Source organism: Miscanthus floridulus, chromosome 10 (assembly GCF_019320115.1).
Source record: "Miscanthus floridulus cultivar M001 chromosome 10, ASM1932011v1, whole genome shotgun sequence".
NCBI lineage: Eukaryota > Viridiplantae > Streptophyta > Magnoliopsida > Poales > Poaceae > Miscanthus > Miscanthus floridulus.
In genome coordinates, this window is record NC_089589.1 from 29,174,755 (window position 1) to 29,197,020 (window position 22,266).

At 44.7% G+C, this 22,266-nt stretch overlaps 1 protein-coding gene and 1 pseudogene across 1 annotated transcript; one reads left to right on the plus strand and one right to left on the minus strand.

Moving 5' to 3' along the window:
• The first annotated feature begins 2,620 nt into the window (after positions 1–2,620).
• On the plus strand, positions 2,621–3,340 carry LOC136488310 (NAC domain-containing protein 58-like). Its single transcript, XM_066485291.1, has one exon. It carries the CDS (start codon positions 2,621–2,623, stop codon positions 3,338–3,340), a length of 720 nt encoding a protein of 239 aa, XP_066341388.1.
• Positions 3,341–4,050: 710 nt separating this feature from the next.
• LOC136489918 (O-fucosyltransferase 9-like) lies at positions 4,051–9,446 on the minus strand (annotated as a pseudogene).
• Between the last annotated feature and the right edge of the window lie 12,820 nt (positions 9,447–22,266).

The following is a 22,266-nucleotide window of genomic DNA, read 5'->3' on the forward strand; positions in this document are numbered from 1 at the left end:
ATATTTTGATGTTGCAGTACTACTGCTTGAGATATTGCAATACATAATTTTCAATGTTGCAGCACATAATTTTCGATGTTGCAGTACATATTTTTTTGATGTTGCAGTACATGTTTTTCGATGTTGCAGTACATATTTTTCAATGTTGCAGTACATAATTTTCGTTGTTGTAGTACATATTTTTTGATGTTATAGTACATGTTTTTCAATGTTGCACTATAAATTTTTGCGATGTTGCAGTATTTTATATCTCGATGTTGGATTACGTAGTTTTTCCATATGTTTACAATGTTGTACCTGAAATGTTTCGTACTTTTTTTTTGGGATAGGGGCGCGGTGGGAGAACAGGATACGTTGGGGAACGTAGGACAGAGGCGCAGTGGGGTGCGGTGTTTTCCGTTCTATACGTGGGGGGGAGGGGGGGGGGGCATGTGGGGTTGGGAAGGGTGCGTCCGGGCGCTAGAATCATGAAAAGCCCTTGGTAAGCAGCGGCTAAAACGTAATCGAAAACAATCACGGGCCATCTTGTCAAGTCCTTCGTCGAGACGCAGCGGGCCGCTAGGAGGATTCGGCCCAACAACAGCCTGCTCTCCTCTCTCTGTGCGGCGTGAATTTCTTGTAGTATAAGTAGGGGGAAAAAACGAGCTGAAGAAGTCCGAACAGGAGAGCGGAATCCGACTCCGAGTCGCGTCACAGCTCCTGCCTCTCCTGCGCTGCGCTACGCCTACATATATCAGGAAAGGAAACGAACCCGAATTACTGTACCACTATAGCGAATACTGTGCCACTTTTGCTGAGTGCTGCTACTCGCACATGGTGGCAGTTTTATTATAAAATAAAGAACCAGTTTAGGAGGAGCTGCAGTGGAACTTCTCCATCTTAAGTGGCTAAATTATTTTAGAGAGCCAGTTTAGATATCTAAATTTAAAGATACTCTTGGAGATGCTCTAATCAGGAGGTGTACTAGCCCTTTTCTTGGACAAGGAACCCATATTTTGTTGAAGGGCGTGGCTAGCGTCTGGGCATCTAGACGGACGCGCGCGTCCGGACGCGAGCTGCCCCAGTCCTTTCTCTCCGCGCGGGCAGGACCCGAGAGCCGGGACGAGGACGAGCACGCCCTTAGTCCGCGGGACCCAAGCACGCCATGCGCCCCGACCGCCGACACCCAACTCGTCGTGCCTGATCCCCCGATGCCCAGGCCGTGCCCCCATGACTCTCTGAACACACATCTAAAACATGAAACACTTGAATGCAACATACTTATGAAGCAGATAAAATATTTGAAACATACACTTAAAACATGTGTGTGATACATAAGCAACATACAAATAAAACACTTGCAACTTGCAATATGAAAACACTTACTGCAACATAAAACTGAAAAAACTGATACCATTGGAACATACTCTTGCAACATGTGTGAAACATATGCAACATACAAATCAAAAACACTTGCAAACATATGTCCGAAAACAGATAAAACATTTTGAACAAATACTTGCAACATGTCTCTGAAACACTTGCAACATCCGGATCTACTTTTGCAATATCCACATGAAACACTTACAACATACCTCTGAAACATCTGGAACACATGAAACATACGCTTGCAACATGTCAGGCGCGGCACTCTAGTGGACGACGACCACCATGTCAGGCGCGCTGAGGAACTCGATAACTGCCTCGATGGACAGATCGAGGCTAGGAGAGGTAGCGGAGCGAAGAGCACCATAGACTTGCCCCCCCCCCCCCGAGCTTCTTGTGCTATTGGGGCACGAGGAGCCTCGAGGCCAGCCGACACGAAGTACGCATGGCCGTGACACCCTCGCCATCTCCCGCTGCAGAAGGAGGTGATGAAGAGGACGCCAGTGCCGACGACGACAATGAGGGCGGGGGCAGGCGGGAGGTGCGATTCCAGCAGCAGAGCCTGGCGTCGCGAAGGCGGGAGAGGGCCATGAAGCAGAGGAAGCAGAGCGGAGCCTGCGGAGAAAGCGGAGCGGAGCCTGCAGCGAGCGCACGAGGAGACGGAGTGGGAGATATATTTTTTTATTTGGAAAGATGGCGATCATTGTCGTTTGTTGAAATCTTCATTCTTGTTCGTCCACTCTACCCTATCCTTCTTCATCTCCGGCGTGTCTCAATGGCAATTGATGTTATCTATGAAAGCCAAGCATTTGGACTCCAATCTTCCTTCTCTTTCCAGAAAAGCCCCTAATATAATAACAAACACAAGTTTACTTTGTGATTGATAAATAAGCAAGCAGCAGCAAAGAATGTAACGCTAACAGTTACGGGCCATCTTGTCAGGGCCTTGGTCGAGACGCGGCGGGCCGGTTGGTGGATTCGGCCCAACAACAGCCTGATCTAATTTGAAACAACTCGAGCGGAATCCGACTCCGCGTCGCGCGTCGCAGTTCCTGCCTCTCCTGCGCCAGCGCTACGCATACATATATCAGGAAAGGAAACGAACGCCGGCGAGGCGGCGACCAAGCAATTCGATCACAACTCGTCGGAAGAAAAAAGAAGGAAGGGAAGGCTGGTTGGAAGAACGAGCGGATCCGACCAGGAAACAAAGAAACCAGCAGGCTCCCGGCGCCGGCGCCGACGAGAGGTAGTAATAATGGAGGCGTGGCGGTTCGGCTTCGACCCGTCGTTGTTCCCGCCGGCGTACAAGTTCGACCCCACCGACACCGACATCGTGGTGCACTACCTCCTCCCGCGCGCCCTGGGCGTCCCCAACCCGCACGAGCACGCCTTCCTCGACGCCGACCCCTGCAGCTGCCCGCCGTGGGAGTTCATGCGCCGCAACGGCCACGCTGACAGCGACCACGCTTTCTTCTTCGCGCCCCCGCGCGCGCGCGGGAAGCGGGCCGTCTGCGTAGTCTCCCCAGGGGAGGAGGACGGCGTCGGCGTCAGGTGGGACGCGCAGAAGAGCACGGAGACCTCCATCGTCCTCGTGCGCGGCGGCGGCGGCGGCGGGCCGGGGGGCCGTGCGGCCGAGATGCCCATCAAGTACAAGCGCTGCAACCTGTCGTACTACCACGGCGACGAGCCCAGCACCAGCGGGTGGGTCATGCACGAGTACCAGATCACCGTGCCGCCGCGGCTCTCCAGCACCGTCCTGTCGCGCGTCAAGGTCACCGACAGGGGCAAGCACAAGCAGCGACTGAAGGACGCCGCCGCTGCCGCCGGCGGTAGCCCGCAGCAGGTTGTTGTTCCGGACCCAGACCAGCCCGGCCCGAGCAACTACGACGACTTCGTCCATGGCCATGGCCATGACGACGACGACGGAAATGCCCTTGGGTTGAGCGGCGGCGAGCAGTCGAGGTTGTCTACCTAGGGATGGTAATTGCAGTGTCATGGCGGAGATGGCTGCCTACTTCGTCGACGATGGCAACAACTAAATGAACGACGGCTCTTGCTACTACCATCAGTACCAGGACGACGGCAGCTGCGGCGACTACTGTTTCAACGTCGGAGACAGCAACGTTGACCATGAGTACCACGACGGCGGCAGCGAAGGTTGAGATGCATTCGAGCAATACTACCTAGGGGGTAGTGTATAAAGTGAAAGTGTACTTCTATTTGGTCTATGTTTGGCAGCAATTTGATTTTGTTACTTTTGTCTTTCTAAACATGAAGCATTGTTGGCATTGATTTATGTAACTATTCAGATTGGTTGGTTATTTACTTATTACACATTCTCTTGGTCCTTCTGAATTACAAAGCATTAAGAGAGCTGTTTTGATTACATTGAAGAAAAAGGCTTATTTCAATCTCGCATGAACAAGACCTTTTTCCCATGTGCTGCCGGCTAGAGGAAGCTAAATTTCCAGTTCCATTGCAACCATTTTATGCAATAATTTGGAATGTCAACAGAATGAGTGCATGCTACAGATGGACGGCTCTAAATTTACACAATCAAAATGATTGAGCTCGTGCTTAAGATAAATCTCAGAAAAAAACAATTCTTTTTATTTATCCAGAACAAATAAATAATTAAGTCTTTATGTACAAGTACAATAAACTGCGGAGTACCTTCTGCACACATATACACTCACTGATGAATCTCTGTTTTTTTGGGGAAGGGATTCATATCAATAGCCATATAATTTGAAATCTCCATATTCTCTTCTATGCTCGTACCAATATTTATTTTTCCTTTGCTTACTGCTATATGGTGTGGCTACTTACAAGGGTGGAACGTACCTAGTTCCTTGCCGTGGACCTTGATCGTGCTTCAGCTTGCTGACACATGCAGTCAGGCATGGGAAGGGTGTACATGGATTCCTGTGGTTTCCTTAATCCGAAACCTTTCATCTCACTATGCCGACGCATGTCCTCCATGTGGTGCTTGAATCGATCCCATCTACATACAAAATTAACTTAGATACTTCTCAATTAGATGATGAGTATGAAAAAGAAAGCATAAAATCTTGCATGTTCTGCCCATTGCAGGTGTTCACAACTAAAAGAGAGTAATCAGCTGCAGAAGATTTAAATGTATGTCAGCATACAGATAAAGCAATTTCTATGCTGTAATTAGATTAGAATGAACCGAGTTTCTTCAAGGCAATCATGTTTGGCGAAACGTTTATGAAACAAGGGTCATCTTGGACACAAAAATGGCTACATGTGAACCAATTTCAGGCCACAACACATTCGTTGATAGTTTATGAAACTTTACGAGGATAACCGAAAATATACCTGATATTTGGATTGTCAAAGAGTTGAACTAGCTTCCGTTTATCTGGTTTTATTGTTTTTGCATGTCCTCCATACATATAACGTCTATGCCCCATCAGAAAGTGAGGGAAATTGCTTCCTTGTGTCATCACAAACACTTCACTGTGAAGACAGACAGTATAGTCCAGTGCTGCTAGTCTTGATGAATGTCCCTACATATAGTGTCAGCAGGCAAACTTATCCTTTGATACCACCTGGCTTCCATTTCTTGATGCAATACAAACGGGATAGAGAAGGGAGGCACACTTTCTAATATTTATTAGAGGACTGGAATAATCAAGGGAAAATGTACCTTGAACTGTGCAAGCTCCTCAGGTGTAACTAGACTTTGTTTTGTTTGTAGAAATGGAAACAGCTGTCGAAGAGGAGTCATGTACTTTTCAGCGTTATATATTTTACCGGATGCAACATAAAGGGAAGTAGTGTTGTCAAATCCCATTCCTCGCAACATCATTCCAACCTTGTATAAACTGAACTAGTAAGAAAATAGAAGTTACATAATACCTTATAAAATGAAGCAAATACAGTTCCCCTAAATTTTAATCAGAGATAAAGTCCAATATTATAAACTTATGTGAGGATAATTATTCTATTCAAGGAGTAAGACAAGACAATCTACAAATGATCTGCCAATATGACCTGGCACTGCAGCACCTCAGAAACATGGCATGGGCTCTAAAAATGACGAAGCAATTCAGAAAAGGCAAGATTGCAAGGAACAAATGTTGCAACCTCCAAAGGTGTCAAAGGGCATCTCCCATTCCTTCGGTTAGCCTCAGGATTTATCACTCGACCAGGTCGGTGGAATTTCCCTCTCCAGCTCCTTTCGCGAGCATTTTCCATTGCATTGTCCTCCTTCAAACCACCATCATATTTGCAGCATGAAAAAGCTACCATGTCCTAAACATAGAACACAGTCATCACAACTTGAGAAAAGTAGAAATGATAGTCCACACAAGATAAACTTTAGTAAAACCTCTTCAAAGCGAAGATGCACTGAGACGTACTTCCCACCAGTTAAAAAACTCCTCTTGATCATTCGGTAAACCATATTATCTGCAAGAATTCTTATTGGTTCAGAAATTCTTAATGCCTCATAGTTTGTCAAACATCTCAATGCCTGGATATTCATAGGAACCGAATGGGCCAGTCTATTTGAGAAAGGGGCAATACGCACAGCCCTGTGTCATAGAACAAGAAATAAGCGAAGATATGGTACTATGGGATGCTCAGTGCAAAGATCTGACTCTACTTCGAGGCAAGGGGGAAAAAAAGGAAGGGAGCACGTACCCTAGCTCCAACAATTTTGGAAGCACCTGTTGTAGGTAGTAACTTGAGGGTGAGAAAGCTTTGGTTCTCATATTTGGTATTATGCTGATATTATGGTCAAATCGCAGAAAAACATCTTCAGGAAGATCTTTTACAACCGTTACATATTTTCTAAGTGACTTAATGAAGTGATCTTCGTCAAAGATATCACCAAATTTGCTGAAAACTTGAAAAGACATCCTCATGAAACAGCGAGAAGAAAACTAACATATATTTCAGGTATTACAGTTTAATTCTCAAACGGACAGAACATGTAGAATCAGCACATTAAAATGATTAAGGTAAAACTTTATATGCTAAAAGGAAAGGCAGCTGAGAGGATACATGGGAGCTTATAGGACCATATTCTTAACAATGACCAAAACTAAGTTGTCAAAATGCATAACTACGTAAGAGCAAATATAGCCTCAAAGGTAGCAGCAACAAGAAAAAAAAAAGGCTGGTGTGCACACAAAAAAGCCTGCGTGCAATATTAACTTATTCACTCCAGCCTCGTTATGAAAGATTAACCAGAAAAACACTTGCAAAAGGAGACTACTAACAGAAGTAAGTTTCCCAACTTAGTACAGTAAAGCACTAGTATTTTACAAAACTATTTTCCGAGAAAAAGAAAAGGAGGAAGGCATATACCATATTTCAGTTACTTGAAATACATCTCTGATTATTATGTAAACATAAACTTTTAGCTAGAATCACGCCAAACGCTATTCAAATGAAATGCTGGTGTCACAAGAGTTGCATTAAGAATTTTGGCCACAGCAATAGCATCACAAATCTGTATTAAGAAATCTCAATCAGATAACCACAAAAAATGCATGCTGAAAAGAGGAAACCTAACTTGAACTTGAGGTGCTATATCAAAAAAAAAAAAAAAATCCATCGATGAAGATTGGTAAGCACATAAAACTCCATTTGTTATTGAGACTTCCACAGAAGATAAGGTACATACATGCAATAAAATACAAACTATCATATTTATGGAAGAGTGAGGTTGAACACATGTATAGAACTGCCAATTTATGATTTGGACCACATAATCAACTATCAGCAAACTTGACACCTTGCTGATTATAAAAAAAACAAAGATATAACCAGGACATTCTTGGCTGAGATTGGATTCCTCTCTCTCAAAAAGCAGCCATCTAGTAAGTGCTAATTACCGGAGTACCGAACAATTATTTTAAACTGAGTAAGAGAGCTAATACGGCTCCTTGAAATCTCATTGTATTTTCACGATGGACTGTTAAAAAACATTTTAATACCAATGGATTTTAGCAGTGCATGCAAATAATGATAAAATGTAGCTTCTAGGTCAAAATGATAAAGTCAACCTATAAAATTGGACTATTCAAATCTAGTCGGAAATGACCGTAGCGTACAACTTACTGAAATGCGTTGTTGATTCAAGCCACCATTTGCCTCAACTATGAGGAATCCATTTGAAGGCGGTAACTCTGAAAAGCGTAAATCTGTGCCATCAATGTCAGCTACCAAGTTATGTTATCTTTCCCAGCTTATATTGACATAGAGGTAAACAAAGAATTGAGTTATGACTTGGATGTTTGTTATGCAAACTACACTCTTAAGGTTCTCTTACCTGAGTGTATCAACCCCTTGCTGATACAAGGTTCCCATTGCTTTCCAGACTTTTTGTAATGAGATGTCACTAACTGTGCAATGGCAAGATAAAAAAGAACTATGTCACATACATGTAAGATACCCTAATTTCTTAGCATAAAGAACAAGAGTTTCATGGTCCTTAAGATTAAAGAAATTAAAAGAGATTCACAGTTGAACTCCAAAGGTTTTTGAGATTATTAGCATAGTATAACTGATCAAGACAAGATCGGCATTGTAATGTTCAACCATGAGCCAAAGTCACAAAGATTTGTTTTGAGTCTTTCAAAGTTTAGAACATAAAAAAAACTAGCACATAGCCCTGAGTTTTTTTTTTTTTGAGGAATCACTACCAGTGAGAGTTCACATTAATAGATATGAAACCAGAGACACCACATCAACAGGATAAAATAAATCATATCGAACACACACACAAAAAACTGTTCTTTTAACTTCTATAGGATTATTCTTCTGCCTCATTTGAGGTCACACAAATAAGGCACCGGAATACTACATATTTCAGGGCAATGTTGTACCTGATAATGATATGTAACAGGATAAGCGGAAGGGTTTTTGATAACATGTAAGAAGTGGCATATAATGCGATAGCAGTAGCTAAGGTCCCTTGCTATGAAACATTGAAACCTTTTGTGGGAACAGGTGGTTGTGCTCTGCTCACTGCTTAGCCTTGTGATCACCAAAAATGTGTTTCACAAATTGTTTCAAATTTAAACTAAAGAACATGGAAATGGGATGTCGTCATGAAAACTGCCTCCACGAACTGTCTACGTGACTCTTTGGTACTGGTTAACATCCTCCTTTTGCAAAATTGTGCCTTCTTTTGATTACTTTATCCTCTCATCTAGCATCACCAAGTTGTAGCGTATACTCTATGCCTGTCATTTATGAAGGGTCATCACCTTTCTGCCATTCAAACATGAAACGAAAAGCAGCACATGCTACAATTTCGCAAGTAAATTACTACATTTAAGGTGGCAAAACATGCTTCTTTTGCCTCATGAAATGTGACTCACAGATTGTCCAAATCCCCTATTTTCTTGTAGAAGGAGCCTAATTTTGAGGGATTCAAGCCAAACTTTGTTGAATTCAAGTGACTGGAGCTGGAGGTAAATTTGTCGTCCTTTTAGCAAAAAGGGAAATGATTGGAAAAAAAATAAAAGGACAAGAAAAGAACACATACTAAGATCAATCTTATAGGATGACAATTTTGATCAAATCGAGCCCCTACATTGCAATTCTGAAACCATAGATGACACATTTAACCAAGCACGGAGGCAATCGTTCGTCCCCCTCTCGAGACAAACCAGGAACTTTGGCATGCAAGAACTCAATTCGCCCCCCAACGAAATCAAGCCACAAGGTCCCAGGGGGCCAAAAAATGCAAACTTAGGGACGCTCACCGGGTTCGGCCGCGAGGCGAAGGCGCGCATTTGCGGGAGGAGCCGTTCGAACACGAGGTGGCTGCGGTACACGGACCCGGGGGGCGCCGGTTGCGCACGCCGCCCCAGCGCACCCGCCACCACGCCGCTGGATCATGAGCATCGCTGCCGCCCATGGCGAGCATGAGCATCGCTGCCGCGTACGCCAGCGCGAGGAGCAGCACGGCGGCCCGCCGCCGGCGCCCGACCAGCACGCGGCCCAGACGCCGCGCAGCAGCAGGCTTCGCGCCAGCCGTCTCGGTGCCGCTCATTGACGCCGCCGCGGCCGCCACTTGCATGTCCTGGAGCGCTCCCGCGGGACCATGCGAGGCGAAGCTGCTAGCCGGTGTGGAGGAGGCGCGAGGTGCGAGGTGGTGGAAAGGCCGGAGAGGAAAGCGTGACCAGAAATGGCAAATGCGCAAATTAAATACGAGAGAGAGGTGTGGGGATGGGCTCGAATTGGAACCGAATGTGGATAGTGTTATTTATTACTCCTGTCTAAAATACGTGTATCTCATTTTTTGAAAAGTCAAAATATTTTACAATTTAGCTACATATATATAGAAATGTATTAATGTTCATGATGAATAATAACTGTCATTAATTAGGATGTATACTTGATTTTGAAGATAATATTTAGATTTTCTTATCGATGGTTTTATAGTAAAATAAAACTACTATACATGTAGGGATTTAAAATATGGTTGTATAGCAGCGGTAGATAATGACAACTAACATATATATTCATAAATATTTCAACAATCAAATATGTAAAAATAATAAAAATGTAGACAAATATTTCAATACCAATAAACATTTATCTATACATAAATTTAAATATATAAATAAACTAAATTACTTAAAATTAATATGATTAGTTATTATACTAAACGGCAATGTTGTGCTAAGGACGTCCGTTCAGACGGACGCTCCCGTTGATGGGCCACGACACCAGCGCAAACGACCCAACTCTCCACTTGTGTATCAGCTCGCCCCCACCATATCTGCTCGTGTCTTCCGTTCCTCTCCATCCACCGTACCACTGTCGCGTCCGCACCGCCGCGCGCATGCTCTAGCACTACCACACCGTCGCAGTGCTCTCCACCGTGCCTGACCAGCCGCCGCCCTCTCTCTCTCCACCATGCTCCAGCGCTGCCGCTTGCCATCCTTCCTCTCTGCCGGGCCATCTACCCGTCACGGTGTTCTCCACCGCGTCGGCCGCCTTCTCCACCGGTGTGCCCTTCTCCACCGGAGCTGCACGCGCGCCCCTCCACGGCATCGAGCTCTGCATCAACGAGCCTCCAATCATCCAAGCAGTAAGTAGATGTTGCGTTGAAAACACATGTTGCAAGTGTTTCTTATGGATGTTCTAAAAGTAGATCGAAATATGTTGCAATGGTTGTACACGTATGTTGCAAACGTCTGTTCTCAATGTTTCATCTGTTTTTCAGATGTATGTCGCAAGTGTTTATCTGGGTGTTGCATATGTTTCACACATATGTTGCAAGAGTTTTATCTAGATGTTGTGTTGCAATGGTTTTCAAGTATTTTCAGGTATTTTTGCAATTGTTTCAGACTTATGTTTCAAGTGTTTCATTTGTCTTCAAACATATGTTGCAAGTGTTATATATGTATGTTTCAAAAGTAGATTAGGTGTTGCACATGTTGCAATGTGACCCGCCTGTTGCAACTGTTGGAGGGGGCGTGAGGGGTCGGGCGGGGCGCAGACGCCGCGTGGGGTTGAGCGGGGGCACAAACGTCGTGTCAGGTCGGGCGGTACGTGGAGTTCAAGCGCGGGAACAGGGTGTAGCCGTGTAGGCGTGGCATCCGGATGTGGGCGCCTGTCCGAACGTCCGGGTGCTAGCACTGCTATATATTAAAGGAAAAAAGAGGACGCATGGCATTCTCTCTTGCTCGCCCCGTGTGCACACACAAGAAGGCCAAAAAATTTGCAGGCCAACTCACCTATCGCCGCAGCCGCCAGAGATGAAGCTGGTCACGGCGTTAGGATTTAGAGGTTTCCTTGCTCTCTGGGCTTGCTTTCGGGGAGGACGGCGGACCAACGGCGGTGGCCGGTGATCGAGACGGCAACGTAAGGCGGGACGGTGGGAATGGTCAGTTGGGCGGTGCCAAGAAGAAGCTGAGATTAGCGTGGCAGCAGTGGAAGGTGGCGGCGGAAGAGGCGGGGCACTCGCACTAGATCTAAAAAGCATTAGGTTTAGGTTAGGGTTGGTTGTGGTCGAGGACGGCGGCGGAGGCAACATGGATGTCGCCCGAGGTGGTGGCGGAGTGCGGGAGGAAGAAGAGGACGCGTGCGGGAGGAAGGAGGAGGTGTGCTAGCAGAGTTCTCTAGGCCTGCACATGTGGGCTGTATTAAAGTCCTAAAGTTAATTAAACTGAACCTTTATATATAATTAATTATAATATTAAAATTACCATTGGTATAAGTTTTTGGTAGTTTTAAATCTCTACAGCTAAAACACGTCGAAAACAATCGTTCACCACGAAGTAACCCCCGCCCGATTGTTCACCCGGCAGACTACTTCAATTCGAATTCTACCCCTCCCTCTCGGGGCTCGGTGTGGATTATCTAACTTGGTGTAGTAAAGTCACGGGTGACTTTTCATCACCTGGATGCCATCTATTTCTCATCTAACGGTTGGGAAGCTTCAGTTTAGTAGTGCTAGCCGGGATGCAAATAGCAGCCTAAAGTTCAGTTCCTAGACAGAGCAAGGATAGTTGGCAAATATTTCTTTTTTTCTGTACAACTTATCTTTTCTATATATAAATAAAAACATTTGCGTATGAGCTTGGCTAAAGATAAAATTTATACATTATAGTCCTCAAGAATATCTACAACTTTATAGTATATGACTTTTTCATTTAAATCATTTTGTTTGAATAAATTGACTCAAATTATCTACCGTTACACAGCACTTCTTCAAAAAAAAATATAATTTTTATATAATCTCGGACGAAGATAAAAATTATAAAATAATCTTACTTCTCAATAATATATATAACCTTTTAATTCATTGCTCGTCTAAACAATCGTTTAGCCCATTTACACACCATGTAAACGCTACACAGTGTACACCGTTTCCGTTTAATCAACCGTTTAACCCATTTAAATGACCGCTTTGCCCGTTTAATAGGCCATTTAGGCTGAATAATGGCTAAATGGCAAGTGATCAACTGTTTATCATTTAGGATAACACTGTGAAAAGTCAAATTCAAAATCCCTTGTACTCAAAATTATTTTTAAATTTTATTTCAAAAACTATAAATCATTTGAGCTCTATTTTAATCTCCTTTCAACTCATATCCACCAAATATATTCGTCCCGGACCCCTCACCCAGACATACATCTAGCACACTGTAGTGATAATATCATACTTTTAAAAAAAGTGTATAACCTCTGTAGAGTGTATAGTCTATTTGATAGCCGTGTCTACGGTCTTAGATGAGTTACGGTTTGGTTTCAACTAGTTGGGTTGTAGATGTTGTGTGAGCATATAAATTTTTATCTTTATTTCGGTGCCAAGATAGATTCAAATAGAAACATGTTAACTAAAAGGACGTATATATTATTGAGAAATAAGATTATTTTATAAATTTCATCTTCATACAAGATTATTTAAAAAGTTATAATTTTTTGAAGTGCCATGTAATGGTAGATAATTTGAGGCAAATTTCACATAAAATGATTTGAAATGAAAAAGTCAGATACTATAGTTGTAGATATTTTTCAGGACTAGAATTTTCAAATAAATTTTATATTTATCCAAGCTCATATGTAAAAGTTTTGAAAAGATAAGCTGCACAGAAGAAAGTAAATTATGCCAGCTATCCCTGTTCCGTACGCATTTCCGTGAACCGGTCTTTGGATGGGCTGCTATTTGCATCCCGGCTAGCACTAATACAGTGAAGAGCTGTTTCTAAAAAAAAAAGTGAAGAGCTTTCCAATCGTGGGATGAGAAATAGATGGCATAGAAAGTCACCGGTGACTTTACTCCAGCGAGTGAGAGAATCCGCAACGCTCAGGGCTGGCCGCTCGCCGCACGCTCAGGGCTGCCTCCAATTAATTTCCCTCCTCGTCGCCACGACCTCCCCACGACGCACGCACGCGACTCCCCTCCGAGCGTCGGCGCGGGCGCGGCGCGGCTCTTCCTCACGTCACGGAGCGACGTCGTGGGCGTGCGCTCAGAAAGAGGCGGCGGCGAGGCGCGACAGCTGCCGGCATCCGGAACCGCGAGGCGACCTTCCTGGCAGGGGAGGCGGCGCGGCATCCCGGTGGCGGAGGGCAGCGCGACGTCCCGGCGGCGCAGGCAGCGCGACGTTCCTCTCCTCCCCGGTGTACTCCGGTGCGACGCTCCTCTCCTCCAGTCTGACTCGATCCATAGCGGAGAACGCCAACGCTGATCCTGCGTTACATCCACGCGGACGACGGCGCCGCTCCTGCATCCTGCACCAACGCCGCTCCTGCGTCCTTCGTCTACATCACCGCCGACGCCGCTCCTGCTACACGCGGACGTTCACGGCCACTGGACAGCGAGCAACTCGGCATCAAGGTTTGAACCACCTCGACAACGATCTCTTCCCTTCTTCGCCCATCTAGATTTTAATCGTCACCCTATCCATCCTGATCTCTCCAAAGGGAGAAAATTGCAATTATAGGACTCCAAACAACACGCTTCGCAAATATAGGACTCTAATCGTCGACTTCGTTAAAATGACCCTTCAAACGTTGGCTTCTTGTTTTCCATGACACTAAGTGTATTTTACCTCTTTTTGAATCTTAATACATGTATTTTGTCCCTAAGATACCCCTTTTGCCCTTCTGCTGTCACGAACGTTTCATTCACGTTGGTTGGCTGGTGCAGGGCGCTTTTGGCTGGCTGGCCGCCATGTACGGTTAACGTGATAGTCATGCTTGTCAGTTAACGACATATGAACATTCAGATCGATTTCAGAAGGGAAAAGAAAAAAGTTTTGTTCTGCTGTTCAGTTTACGTGATAGGCATGCTTTGTCATCAGTTATCATGTGGTTAGTCAGAATTCGTGAATCGCATCACGACCAAAATGTCACTCAGGTCAGGTGGAAGTATCACGTCTTCCTTGTCTGACAGCACGAATATGCTGCCGTGTCACGGAGCGTCGCGTTTTTCTTCTCTTCTGATTCTGAATCGCTGCTGTTTCATCTATGTGCCACTCGATCTAAGGTTACGGGCTCGCGAGTCCTCTCCGACGCCCGCACATCCCGCCCCCCGTACCCGCAAGGCCACGACGCCGCGACTGCGCCCTTCCGGTCCGCCATCCATGGCCCCGCGCCTCCGTTCTCGTCTTCTCCTCCTCCATGGCTGGTGCCGGCGGGCTCCTCCGCGAGTTCGCGTTGTCCTCCGCGCTCCGCCAACAGTGTCTTCTCCTCCATGGCAGAGCGTCGAGGAACGGCGGCGGGCGTCGGGTCGGGGTTAGGGCGTACGAGAAGGGTAGACGAAACGATAGGAGGATAGAACGATCAATCGCGTGCAAAAGGGGCAGAAGGGCAAAAGAGTCACAAGAGACGAGAAATACATGTATTTAGATTAAAAATAAATTGAAATACACCAATGTCATGGAAAACAAGAAGGCAACATTCAAGGGTCATTTTAACGAAGTCAATGTTTGGAGTCCTATAATTACGAAGCGCGTTGTTTGGTGTCCTATGATTGCAATTTTCTCCTCCAAAGGGCCGCGTGGTCTCGTAAGGAAGCAAGCTCTAACTGAGGTTTCACTTTGTTAGACCTTCAAATTTCTGACTGATGTGATATGGTTGCTATTACTTGTTCTGATTACTGTATAAATGTCTGAATCAATGCTGAAAAATCTGAATTTCTATCCTGTCTAAATCCTGTGTGAGCCCCATCGTAACACTCTGATTTGGTCTAAATCCTGAATAGTGGACTTTCCTAAACTGTGATTTGGTACATATTTTTATTCCAGATCTCATGACAATCTAGGTTGCTTATATCAATATTGGGTACTCAACAAGAGAACACTTGCTTTAATTTGTCCTAAACTGATTTAGCCTTGTAAACCTGCAGGTGCTATCTATTGCAGTCTACAGTGATAAACGGATATACACCACCAATCTTTACAATAGGGGTCAGTTTCACTTTGCTGTGTCTTCTCATATGCTTGCTAAATTGAGTGGTTCAGTTATTCTATATGTTTCTTTGCTGCCTATTTGAAATCACTGAATTTTCTGCAAGTTCATGTGTATTAGCCTTTATTGTAAGATTAAAACACCTTCTTCTCTGGTTCATGCTGAAACACCTTCTATATTTGAGTAGATCGAAGAATAATATATTGTTAGGTTGTGACCTTCTTCTCTGGTTCATGCTTCATCTTGAACAGTACAATTTTTTTGACGAATCAACATGGGGTGGGAGAAGAGCGCATTTGGAAACTTTGAATTAAATCAACGAACGGCCAAGCAGGGAATATAAATTATAATTTTGTATCGCGTAGTGTTGCATCTTGTTCCCCTTTTTGTGGCCTTTTTTAAGACTTTTGTTCAAGCAAAAAAGCCTCTGATTGTTGATTTATGATTTCTGTTTACTTTCATCGTTTGATCTGTTTGTACTCCATTGTCAGCTGTCTTGTGATTGAGTTTCAGTATCCATGTCTCTGCAGGTGTATTTTTTGCATTTTTCTGTGAATATTCTTTTCAAGATGAATATCTTATCTATGCTATAACATCAAGGTATTTTTTTAAGTCTGCTTCTATGTAAAGAAAATGCTAGAATCATTTTTATTCTGTGTGCTTTTGTGCCTGAATTTTATACTGGAATATTACTGTTCCAAGGAAAATTACTGTCTCCAGGTATCCATTTGAATTACTGGCAGTTGTAAACTGTATGTCACAATTGGGTTCTGATCTGATATTGTGGAGTTATTCCCTCTGGTTCACTTCTTTTAGGGGGTTGTGTTTGCTTTGCAAACAGGGGTTGTTTTGTAGTTTGGGGGCACACTTTTCGTCAAATGCTCCTGTTAGTAGCTTGTTGGTAGTGGGAACTGGGAGATAAATGCCAGTAGGCAAACTATATAAGAAAATGTACTCCATTCAGAAATATATGCTTCTATAACTTGCATATCAGTTTGACAACCAAGTTTGGCAAACTATAACTTGCTTCTGTAACTTGCATATCAGTTTGACTTTGTACTTCTCATTACTATTAGTTGTATTTCATTGTTGTTCTATTGGTTTATATACACCTTTTCTTCAGTACGATTAGCAACTGGAAGCCATTATCATCAGATTTAATTAAATTGTATAACCTTGGATTGAAATAATACGTACAATGTAGGCTCATACATTTAGATATTTTTTGCAAGCTATTTATGTAAGTGGTGGATGAGAGGGTCTATTCTATCAGTCATTGGTTCATTACTATTCATGGGCAGACAATATATTAGCCCAAAGAGCTGCACCTACAAATCATTGTTTTTTTTATGGGATTTCTTTTGCTGTTTGTGTTCAGGTGGATATTAGCTGAAGGAGCTGCACCAGATACAGGAGCACAAAAGACACTTGATCACCTGCACACTCAGGAAATCCAATTTGGGTCAGTATGCACATGTTCCTCTTGCCTCTCTACTCATATGAAAATATCAGATTTGGTGGGATAGTGGCATCTTGACGCTTGTGCACATGAGAATGTGTATGCATTCAGAGTTTACAATACACAGTTACCTAGCTGAACACATATTCACTTGATTTGAATACTGATTTTCATTATGTGGTTTAAGTGCTATAATTGCAATTAATGTCATGTTAATGGGGCCTGCTTGCTCTGCTTTGGTAAGGCATTTGCAACCATTTAAAGCAATGTGCTGACGCAGACAACAATGTGCAACCATTTTAAAACAATGATAACTCAAGTCAAGAAGGAGGCCCGAGGCTAATTCGGTTCGAGTCCCCGAGGTGGAGGCCCAAAGCAACTCAAGTTCGAGTCTACCTCGGAATCCAGGACCAGTCTGCCTTAAACTGGTCATCTAGGATCCATCCGGACTCCGTTTTCAATGATCCACATATGGATGGAAAGCTAATTTGGTAAGGAAGCCAATCCAAGTGGTTTCACATCAAAATCTGTTCGGAATCAACGGGAATCGTCGAAACAATTCAGCGTCCAGAATCTGCCAGGGTGCTGCGACACCGTTTTTTGGTCCGTTGGACCATGTATCAAGTTTGGGCCCAATAGGGGCATGTCCAGGGGTCTTGCATGACCCTAGAGTCTTCATAAACAGCCGCCGCCCCTCCATTAGGGTTCGGGTTTTGCTTAGATTATTCTGTCAAGAACAGTTTTGCCGTTCATCGGTTTGTGAGACCCCAACTTCGTGAGTTTAATCATTCATCTGCAATTTGGTTGCATTCTTTCTTGTTCTTGCTTGTGTTCTTCGTTGCACAGGCAGGGATTAGCCTTCTTGGCGAGGTCAACTTGGTCCATGACTCGGTTGATAACTAGAGGAGCTGTGGTGCTAAGATTGTAGGGTTCGATCTTTCGATCTAAAGCCGGATCGGTGTGTCATTCTCCGCCACAACGATAGTTATCACCACCTGACGGAAGATCGTGATCTTGTTCTCATCCAAGTGGTAATCAGAGCTAAGGTATACCATCAGGTTCACTTTTATTCCCTAGTTTGAGTGTTTCGCATTCGTCCAATAGTCCAGTGCCATACTTGTTTTTCCTGTCCTAGAACCTTCCGCGTCATAACCTTTGCATATTTCAGTTTCAGAGTCCGTCGTGTTGAGTTTGTGTCCTGGTCGAGATCTTGTTGCTGGTTAGGTCGTGTTAGAGCCCAGTTCGTGTGTTTTTTCCCCATCGTTTTCATCAAATCTTGGCTGTTTGTAACCAATTTTGCACACATTGTGTCCCGTTTTGTCCTCTAATTCGGAGCCAATTCTTAAAACTGGTCTAGTTTTTGCATACGAACTCCGTTTTCGACGTTCCATATATGCAAATCGATTCAGAAAATTTTTTTGCACACATTGTGATAGGGAAGGCAGAGTGTAGCCCTGTGTGTGACTTGGCAGTATGTGTGCACGGCGCGGGGCCTACCGACCACCAGGGCTGGCCCGCGGGACTCGGCCACGGCGAGGCTAAGGCGTTGCACGGCACCAAGCGACACGTGACAACGACACATGGACTGACCAGCGGCAAGCCACCCGGCCACACCCTGAGCCCGTCAACCGGCAGCACACTCGCGCGCGTGGTGACCGCGGCCTCAGGTTAAAAACTGGGAACGATGCCACACACGCTTTTTAAACCAGGCCAAAAACTACTCACTAATTCGACGAAGGCTCAACTAATTCCATGAACCTAAGGTCAACACTACCGCTAGCTAGCGACGCAATCGTCATGACTAGGGAGCAACCAGAGAGGGAGTGAGAGGAATGCCAACATGAGCTCGTCGCGCTGAACGTTAGATCGCGAATAGAGCGCCAACAACACGACTTTGACACGTTTTAACGAAGTTTGGGAAATTTTACGAAGGTATCGTGACACCCAACACCACTACCACTTAAGCCATGCTCAAGTACTTGCCTAGAGGCAACCAACAGTGCAAGAACATGAAGTCAGTGTTTAGACAATTTGTTTAGAATTTGAATGTCAAAACGACATTGTCTACTATCATTTTCAGATTTAGAAAAGGGCAAGGCCCCAGTTAGGACTAACAACCATTTGCACTTTCGTCACAATTTTTAATATGTCTAAACCTTATTAATTTCATCCAATAAACATTTCATGCAATAGTCCATACTTTATACTAAACCATAGGAGCAAAACATTTAAGCACCCTTTTACTATTTTGCTCAATATAAATCACCAAAAATGGCATTTGAAACATAAGTTCAATTTCTCGTCGATTCAACGAAACGTTCTAGTTTGAACTTCGGATTTGATTTTTGAGCTCCCAAAAACCCTAGTTAACAATACTCACTTCCCAAAAATTAAAGTTGTATTCTTATCTACACTATTTGCTCACCATTTTTACAAAAACACTATACACAAGTTATATCTTGTTTTTGTTTGCAGAAATTGTTTCATGTGTGTTTAACTTGTTAAAGTTCGAAAACTCGTTCAACTTGATTTCTCCGAGGCCTTAACCTAGGCGCTAAACAAGTTTGTAATACAAGAGGTGTTACACCCCTCCCCCGCTCCGCCGCTCCCCCGCACTCGTTCTCCTCCGCTTCGCTCCGCCCGCGTGCAAGCTCGCTGCTGCCCCCCCCGCTCATGCTCCCTCCCTCCGTCCATCCCTCACCCCTCTGCAACCTCCATGCAACCCCGCACTCCCTAGCGACCCGTCTCCCGCTCCATCGACCGGAGACGAGGATGACGGTGGCGGCTCCGACGAGGTAGGTCGGTCCTTCTCCGGATCTGAGCCCTCCTCCTCCTCCTTCTCCTCCTCTGGGTCTGAGAGACACGACAGTGGCTAGGGTTCCGGCGAACTCTGGGGTCCTATTCCCTCCTCCCTTCGGCAAGCTCGAAGGTGATGTGTCAGGGGCTGTTTTGTACGCCTTTTTTTGTTGTTTTTTTCGTGTTGCAATGGATTTTTTTGGATGTTGCAACAGATGATTTTCGAATGTTGCAATATGATTTTTGGGTCGTTGCGACAGATGTTTTTGCGATGTTGTAGGCTACTGCTTGAGATGTTGCAGAAAATAATTTTTGATGTTGCAGCACATAATTTTCGATGTTACAGCACATAATTTTTCGATATTGCAGTACATATTTTTTTGATGTTACAATGCATTTTTGATGTTGCAGTACATATTTTGATGTTGCAGTACTACTGCTTGAGATATTGCAATACATAATTTTCAATGTTGCAGCACATAATTTTCGATGTTGCAGTACTTTTTTTTGATGTTGCAGTACATGTTTTCGATGTTGCAGTACATATTTTTCAATGTTGCAGTACATAATTTTCGTGTTGTAGTACATATTTTTTGATGTTATAGTACATGTTTTTCAATGTTGCACTATAAATTTTTGCGATGTTGCAGTATTTTATATCTCGATGTTGGATTACGTAGTTTTTCCATATGTTTACAATGTTGTACCTGAAATGTTTCGTACTTTTTTTTGGGATAGGGGCGCGGTGGGAGAACAGGATACGTTGGGGAACGTAGGACAGAGGCGCAGTGGGGTGCGGTGTTTTCCGTTCTATACGTGGGGGGGAGGGGGGGGGGCATGTGGGGTTGGGAAGGGTGCGTCCGGGCGCTAGAATCATGAAAAGCCCTTGGTAAGCAGCGCGCTAAAACGTAATCGAAAACAATCACGGGCCATCTTGTCAAGTCCTTCGTCGAGACGCAGCGGGCCGCTAGGAGGATTCGGCCCAACAACAGCCTGCTCTCCTCTCTCTGTGCGGCGTGAATTTCTTGTAGTATAAGTAGGGGGAAAAAACGAGCTGAAGAAGTCCGAACAGGAGAGCGGAATCCGACTCCGAGTCGCGTCACAGCTCCTGCCTCTCCTGCGCTGCGCTACGCCTACATATATCAGAAAGGAACGAACCCGAATTACTGTACCACTATAGCGAATACTGTGCCACTTTTGCTGAGTGCTGCTACTCGCACATGGTGGCAGTTTTATTATAAAATAAAGAACCAGTTTAGGAGGAGCTGCAGTGGAACTTCTCCATCTTAAGTGGCTAAATTATTTTAGAGAGCCAGTTTAGATATCTAAATTTAAAGATACTCTTGGAGATGCTCTAATCAGGAGGTGTACTAGCCCTTTTCTTGGACAAGGAACCCATATTTTGTTGAAGGGCGTGGCTAGCGTCTGGGCATCTAGACGGACGCGCCGTCCGGACGCGAGCTGCCCGTCCTTTCTCTCCGCGCGGGCAGACCCGAGAGCCGGACGAGGACGAGCACGCCCCTTAGTCCGCGGGACCCAAGCACGCCATGCGCTCCCGACCGCCGACACCCAACTCTGCCTGTCCCGATCCCCCTGCCCCCATGCCCCCATCTCTGAACATCTAAAACATGAAACACTTGAATGCAACATACTTATGAAGCAGATAAAATATTTGAAACATACACTTAAAACATGTGTGTGATACATAAGCAACATACAAATAAAACACTTGCAACTTGCAATATGAAAACACTTACTGCAACATAAAACTGAAAAAACTGATACCATTGGAACATACTCTTGCAACATGTGTGAAACATATGCAACATACAAATCAAAAACACTTGCAAACATATGTCCGAAAACAGATAAACATTTTGAACAAATACTTGCAACATGTCTCTGAAACACTTGCAACATCCGGATCTACTTTTGCAATATCCACATGAAACACTTACAACATACCTCTGAAACATCTGGAACACATGAAACATACGCTTGCAACATGTCAGGCGCGGCACTCTAGTGGACGACGACCACCATGTCAGGCCGCTGAGGAACTCGATAACTGCCTCGATGGACAGATCGAGGCTAGGAGAGGTAGCGGAGCGAAGAGCACCATAGACTTGCCCCCCCCCCCCCCCCCCGAGCTTCTTGTGCTATTGGGGCACGAGGAGCCTCGAGGCCAGCCGACACGAAGTACGCATGGCCGTGACACTCGCCTCGCCATCTCCCGCTGCAGAAGGAGGTGATGAAGAGGACGCCAGTGCCGACGACGACAATGAGGGCGGGGGCAGGCGGAGGTGCGATCCAGCAGCAGAGCCTGGCGTCGCGAAGGCGGGAGAGGGCCATGAAGCAGAGAAGCAGAGCGGAGCCTGCGGAGAAAGCGGAGCGGAGCCTGCAGCGAGCGCACGAGGAGACGGAGTGGGAGATATATTTTTTTTATTTGGAAAGATGGCGATCATTGTCGTTTGTTGAAATCTTCATTCTTGTTCGTCCACTCTACCCTATCCTTCTTCATCTCCGGCGTGTCTCAATGGCAATTGATGTTATCTATGAAAGCCCATTTGGACTCCAATCTTCCTTCTCTTTCCAGAAAAGCCCCTAATATATAACAAACACAAGTTTACTTTGTGATTGATAAATAAGCAAGCAGCAGCAAAGAATGTAACGCTAACAGTTACGGGCCATCTTGTCAGGGCCTTGGTCGAGACGCGGCGGGCCGGTTGGTGGAT

Coding starts and splice junctions, on each gene's coding strand:
- LOC136488310 (XM_066485291.1), top strand. CDS start 2,621: ATGGAGGCGTGGCGGTTCGGCTTCGACCCGTCGTTGTTCCCGCCGGCG.